Source organism: Phalaenopsis equestris, unplaced genomic scaffold, assembly GCF_001263595.1.
Source record: "Phalaenopsis equestris unplaced genomic scaffold, ASM126359v1 Scaffold233923, whole genome shotgun sequence".
Taxonomy (NCBI): Eukaryota; Viridiplantae; Streptophyta; class Magnoliopsida; order Asparagales; family Orchidaceae; genus Phalaenopsis; species Phalaenopsis equestris.
In genome coordinates this window covers 1-7,170 of record NW_018251852.1, presented here as the reverse complement: position 1 = coordinate 7,170, position 7,170 = coordinate 1, and the positions used below count along the sequence as shown (strand labels likewise).

The 7,170-nt window shown below is 34.6% G+C and overlaps 1 protein-coding gene across 1 annotated transcript in view; it reads left to right on the top strand.

Annotated features, from left to right (window-relative positions):
- The window catches only part of LOC110038800 (ubiquitin-conjugating enzyme E2 variant 1C), a 30,443-nt gene extending 24,815 nt beyond the window's left edge, over positions 1-5,628 (top strand). Inside the window, exons 2-4 of the mRNA XM_020743703.1 lie at positions 4,257-4,396; positions 4,490-4,615; positions 5,234-5,628. Coding sequence (XP_020599362.1) covers positions 4,257-4,396; positions 4,490-4,615; positions 5,234-5,374 — 407 coding nt within the window. The 3' untranslated portion in view covers positions 5,375-5,628. The remainder of the gene's footprint in view (positions 1-4,256; positions 4,397-4,489; positions 4,616-5,233) is intronic.
- The last annotated feature ends 1,542 nt before the right edge of the window (positions 5,629-7,170 follow it).

The window sequence follows — 7,170 nt, the reverse complement described above, 5'->3', positions numbered from 1 at the left end:
AAAAAAAAAAAAAACACATTTCTACGAAACAAAATTGATATCTCTTCTTTGCATGTTTAAAATTTGTATGCATATTAAAAAACATAAAACATACTTTAAAACTGGTTGTCCACCTGACGAGTATCTGTTTAGGCTGGGAAATAACCCTCTAAGTGAGGTTCAAGACACACTTCTAGATGAGTGACGGGTTCTATACATTCGGGTGACCGAGCTGTCTTCTTGGACCCTCGAGAATAAATATATAGCTGAGCCTAGTCCCATACAAGTGCTTGCGGTCACGCTCACCTGACTTTTTTTTTTTGTTTTGATTTATCAAAGCTTTGGGACAGGACACTTGTGTTACTTTTCCTTTCTTTCGGGATTTCTCTAGGATTTTTGAGGATTTTCTTTTACTTGAGTCTCTTCTCGTTGATTTTCTCGAGTTTTTTGCTCTTCCTCGGATTTCTTGGACGACGTTTCTTCCAAACTTTGCTTTTGAGATGCATTTAGGCTTGCTATACTTAAGAAACGATGGATCTCATTGGCATACATGTTTGCTTTACATTTTACAATGCTTTATTTTCCTGTTGCTACTCACTACTGTTCTTCCTGTACAACATGTTATATCATTTCTGTTTTTACCTGCTACTGTACTGTATAGCATGTTATATTATTCGGGTTTCTACTTGCTACTGTTCTTCCTGTATAGCATGTTTCTATTTCTACCTATTACTGTTTCACATGCATTCTACTGTTATGTTTCCTTTTTATATAGGATGTTTAGAGGACTATAACCATAGGGCTGTTTGATTTGACACCATAACTGGACACCCTAGAAAACTTAAACTCGTCACGTCGGAGAGCTTGGAGCTAGCGCGGTGGGCAGCACGACCATCTTTAACAGTAGAACATGTCTTCCTCAGCAAAACCATTCCTTTTCTTAGAAATCAAACAACAAATCATAGGATTTCGAGGTTGTTTGCCTAGCGCAACATAAATCATCTACCTTTTCTTTAGGCATTCGTATAGCTCTACTGTACGATTTATGCACTAACTCGTTCTAGGTTCTGAGGTTGTCGTCCGATACGACGTAAACCCTCATATATTCTGGGCGACTTGTGTGACCGTGTCACGCCAATATAAGCCGTAATTAAATAAAATTGGCAGGATAAAACACTTTAATATTGTCTTCCTAAAATTGGAGCCAAACCATAGAATAGGATAGCCTGGGAAGTCACTAGGGTTCGCCTCCGGATCTACGACCTCCCCTAGTTCTTTCTCGTTTGGATTCCTCAACAATGTTTCAGATTTGAGTATTTCCCCTTTCACACTTTTTCGTCCGATCTGCTCATTAAAAAGTCCTATCATTTTGAACTCCTTGAAGATAAATGAAGATAATATTCCCTGATTTTTATCGAGAGTTTTCTTAAGTGACTTCGGTCATTTAATATGTAATTAACTTTAGGGGTTGCCCTTATAGGAAATTTTTCCGAACCCAGCCTAAAATAAACCCTATTTAATTCTTTGTATTAAATAGGGGAACTTGTCGGCAAATAAAACGGTTTCATAGACCAAGTTTATTTGTTCGAGCCTCATCCTCAAGTCTTGTGTTTATCCTTTGGGATAGATGCAGGATTTAAGGTACAACACTCTTTTATTTAATTATATATATATATATATATATATATGTAAATCAAAACGTCTTTCTGAAGCGGGCGACGGGACTTCACTTCTAGCGATCGATAGCTTCTTACGGATAACTTTTGAACAAACCACCCAACTTTGACCTTTTAACTTTATCCCCTTTTAGCGCCGACATGAACATACCAAGTGAATGTTCCAATAGGTTAATCGATTCTGATATTGGCATATCCTATTCCATAAATTTGTTTTGGTTGATGTTTATATCGAACTCTTTTTTCTGGATTCTTGGTGATGATCCTACACCTATCCAAGTGGAGCTATTAAAGTTGAAAAACAAGATCTTGTCTGTGGGTCTTCTTGTTCTGATGTTGTGTTCTTTTGGTTGAACTTTGTGATGGTTCTGAAGACTTCATACTCCATGTGATCTCAATAGTGGTGTTGATTGCAGTTAAGTTGTTTTGATTTTATATGGCTGGATGTTGCAAGGATGGTTTTTTTTTCTTCTTTCCTCTACTCGCAAATGACCTCTGTAACAAATATATTCTAAGCATTGTAGTTCTTGCCACAGAATGGTTGTAGCCTTCAGTGACTTTTGGGTTTTGGCTTTAAAGATGTCTTAATCTTGATCTCCCTTGGATGCAGACCTTATTGTCCTATTTTCTTAGAGGGAGATTATGATGTTTATTGGTAGCAGAATTTCACATGTTGATGATGCCAGAGCATTGCAGTTAGTAATCATGATGAAGTCAGTGGCTTGGCATTACTTGTCCTTGAGGTGGGGTTGGAAGGAAATGGCATGTATTTTCTCAGGATTGTTTAATCAAAATCATCTTTGTTGAGCACCACTGCCTGATCTTGCAATGCCCTTCCAGGCTGCCTCAAATAGGTAGATCTTATAGAGTGAACTATCGATAACCTTGCTGGCCTTTTATGCCTATTTGAATAACGGAATTGAAGAGGCAACTATATGGTTGGTATAAAATCCAGTGGTATTACGAGTGGGTTTCTTGCTTTTTTTAATTTCCCAGAGGATTCATATCTGTATTACGACTTATTTAAGTCAAGTTTTATGACATATTTATGTTAAATTGCACATGTCACTATCCAAATAAATCTACTTCTAGGTGTCAATGTTACTTATTATGGTATGCCAACTGGTCAGTTAAACCATTTTTTTGTGAAATTATTTGATACATTGAGTCTTATTTTGTATTTAAATTTAGGCCCATGGTACATTGTCAATGAATTGAAGTATAAGAGGTTTACTGGATTCATAGATTTAACCATTCCTACCTGTTCTTTTGCTATCGAGTCTCTTGCTTGACATATACCATTCTTAGTCATGAATTTCCTTTGCTTCAGAAATATGAATTTACACCTTAGATTAACACAATTGTATAGTTTTTTTTATTTGATCACTTTTGCCATGCTTGGGTTTTATTGGTATAATAGGATCTAGCAATACTTGCAGGCTATGTGTATGGTTGTGCTTGTGCACAAACTAGGGGATTTTGAGTTAGATTTTTGAAAGAGTGCGTGTCTAAGGAATACCTTTTAGTGATTTCCACTGGGACAGTAATTAATTAAATGCAAGAATTTAAATATGGAACTAAAAGGTAGAAAATGGAAACTAATTACTAGTAATTTGTTCCTAATTGCCCTACGACAACTCCTCGAGAACTCATCTCTGGATGAAATCTGCTTACAATCTCTCACATTTGTTGGAAAACACAATGCTTCCTCATAAAGGCTGAAAGCAAGTCATTTGTAGAGCACATTGCTAATATATGATGAACCGATTCAATGAAGTTTTTAACATCCAATCCCAAACTCACAAGAGTCACGAAGCTTACAAAAGATTTGTAAGAGATATTTAAAGTTTCTAGTATGAAAAAGTTGGCTTTTGTGTGTTGCTTGGTTTCAATAGAATGGGGCACTTACACGGATAACACCTATTGCTCTTTCAGTTTCTTCATCAAAAAATTTTGCGGTGTTGTGCTCACAATATTTACTCAAACAATCTGAGAGTATGGTCAAGAGGATGATGAACGAAAATATAGCAATTTTGCTCAACAACGTTGAGCGTCATTCTAAAACCTCATGAAATGGAGTTATTCTTTGATGTTCCTGAATTTTATGTGTATCTTTAATGCATTTTTGTTATTCTAGTGCTTGTATGTTACACAAATTATCTTGAAATTAACTTGCAGTATCTATCCCATGAAGATTTGCTCATTTTTCAGATTGTAGTTTGTAATCGCTAACCATCTTAAAGATAGATTTGTAGTTTCTTGGTTCAACAAGTTTTCTGAGATGTAAAAGAACTACAACATTAAAAAAAAAAAAAAAAAAAAAAAAACTAGCAACAGGCAGCTCTTAATATAATGCTTAAATCAGGTTTATTTTTCTGATGCGCCTTATTTTAAACCTTAAGCCCATTTTTATATTTAGGATAGTATATCTTTGGTTTGAAAGGATTTAAATGAAGTCGAGGGAATTCGATAAAAAGACGCCTGTTTGAGGTGTCACTTCTAAGATATAAAATTTTAGCTCAAGAATAAAATTATATTCTTGAACTGTGTTTTGGTGGCATTTAGAAGGATTTGATTATCAATGCTTGTGTCCTTGTGCAGTTCCGCGGAACTTCAGATTGCTTGAAGAGCTTGAGCGAGGAGAGAAGGGTATAGGAGATGGGACTGTTAGCTATGGGATGGATGATGCGGATGACATCTACATGCGCTCCTGGACAGGGACTATAATTGGCCCTCACAATGTAAAGAATTCTTTATTAGTTATGCAAGCTCTATTGCGAGATCATGGAAAGTATAAACTATTCTAATATCTGGCATCTTTATGTTCTATGCAGTCTGTTCATGAAGGGAGAATTTATCAACTTAAGCTGTTTTGCGACAAAGACTACCCTGACAAGCCACCTTCTGTGCGTTTTCACTCTCGAATAAACTTGACTTGTGTTAACCATGACACAGGAGTGGTATGCACGTCCTCTACCCCTTTATTTTCAGAGAAAAAAATTAAGAAGGCTTTTTTTAGGGAAATTATCTCGCATACCAAATGATTCTTATGCATTTGTATAACTGACCCCCAAAGTTTGATATTTGCATTTACAGCACCTCGTTATCATAAACTTATGTATGAAAATGTGTATTTCACTTTGAAAATGATAGTGATGGTGGTATATTTGATGTGATGTTCAAAGTTTTAGTGATATGCATGTAAATATGAATGTTTAGGTGCTAGATATGTAAATACCTAAGAATTGTGTGGTCTGTATGTAAATGCCCTTTTTTTAATGTTTTACATATTCATGAATAACGTTTCTGTTATTTTTTCATTGCAAATGTGTTTTCAACAGTGGTTTATCCAGGTATGCTTGTAAAGCTTGTTTTGTTGTTGTAGACTTAACCAAAATGTACCTTTTCAGAATTTTTTTTCATACATTTAATTTTGGGTCTCTCTTGATTTTTATCATAGCTCTTCCTATTCATGTTAACAGTTCACCGTTGAATTTATACGGCAATTGAAGCAGCTCATATATTTATTATATGTTCAGACGAGCTGTTAAGCTCATTGCTCATTTGAACAAATGCAGGTTGAGCCAAAGAAGTTAAATATGCTGTCAAATTGGCAGCGTGAGTACACGATGGAGCACATATTGACACAACTGAAGAAGGAAATGGCTGCCCCACATAACAGGAAACTTGGTCAGCCTCCTGAAGGTACCTTCTTCTGAGTTGATCTATCATGATGATGATTTCGATTATCCAAATTTAAAATCGACAAACATTGAACCTGTTAAAATGCATGAGTAGAAATTCAAGTACTCTATTTTGGTTTAATTTAAATCAGTGGTATCTTGTTAGTGTGAAGCAGTGGGGTAAAAGGGCATTTGGTAATCTTGGAGTGCTTTGTTGTCTTATATGGATTAATATGATGTTTTAAGGTTCTCGTTGTCTGAGAAATGAATATAAATGTTTTGCCGAGTTAGCTGCTTACTCTCTATTTTTATATTTTTGCTGAAAACAAGCTATAAATTCTTCCTGGGCACTGAAAAGAAAGGTTCTGAATGGGAGGAAAACGGTCGTTTAACGGATCCCGACTGAACTTTTCTATCAGAAATGCTTACTACACATTCTCAAGTTAGCACATTTACAGCAAAGTTTCTATAATATACATCTTAAAAGATTGTGCTGGCTTGCGACTCTGCATCATATTGCTCATATGTGGGACATGCCATGTGATCAAATGTGTTGATTTTTTTAGTCTTTAAAGCATTTCTCTTTTTCTATATCTTGAATGTTTGCACCGAACTTACTATGAAAAGCATTTGTTCCTTCGCAGTAATCTTAGATGGTAGTGGGTAAGCAGTAAAATATAATATTTTTTTATTCTCGTTTTGATTTTAATGGAATATCTTTGTATGGTAAATTTAATAGTATTAAATGACGTAAATTTAATTACTTTAGTACTAGTATTTAATAGCACTAAAGGATATCTTAAGGTGTTGATGCGGGTGCTTTTATAGTCAGTTAATTTAATCTTATGAATCACACAAGTGAATGTTGTTACAATTTAAATGGTTTTTTAGTAAATAATCTAATAATTGATCATAATAAGTAAATCATCTTAACGATACAAGATGTAATTCTATTTTACAATGTAATTACAAACAACCCACCAAGATTAGTCCAGACTAGGGTTGTGAATTACTCATTTCTTTTCCAATTGAGGTTGAATTGAAGTTAACTTGCGATGGTTTATTAAGTTGGTTCGTTGCTTGTGCTATTCATCAATTGCCCCCTCAAAAATATAATCTGTGCGCGTGCGTGTGCCCAGGTTGGCAATTGCCCCCTTTTGAATTTGGATAGTTTATTTAGTGCCTCACTTGAATTTCGATACTGATTGTACCCTCAAAAATATAATCTGCATCTAGCCAAAAAATATTTGTTTAAACTCAAGTGCACGCAATGAAGTGTAAATATTTTGATACGAGGCTGGCTCACCAAACCTAAGAGATTGCTTGTTCAAGCTGATCAAATTCAGGGATTGCTAGTTCAAGGTGATCAAATTCAGGGATTAAAGTTCATATTATAAAATTTTTTATTATTGTTTTTTTACTTTTTTGAAGAAAAATTCTAAAAGAAATAATTTGTGGTTACGTGCTTAGAATAACAACAAAGCTCAATTATTGCCGCTATGCCTTTTGCTTTAAAGGGCAACCAAACAACGGCCAAATCCAATGTGCGATTAAAGTTTTTCTCCGACCCATCATTGCTTAGTTTTGGGAAATTTACCTACATGTCACTCAATTCTTATATGTTTACATATCTAACATGTAGTCTTCAATTTTTACATACATAACACCTTATTTATACATTAAAAGGTGCCTTTTAGTTTTTAAAATTTAAAATAGTGGTGTTAAAAATTTGAAGTAGTGATATTTTTTCTTCTTATATGAAATTCTTGGGTTTTATAAATGCAAGAAGTAAAGTTTATAAATTAGATATGTAAATACATAAGAATTGGATG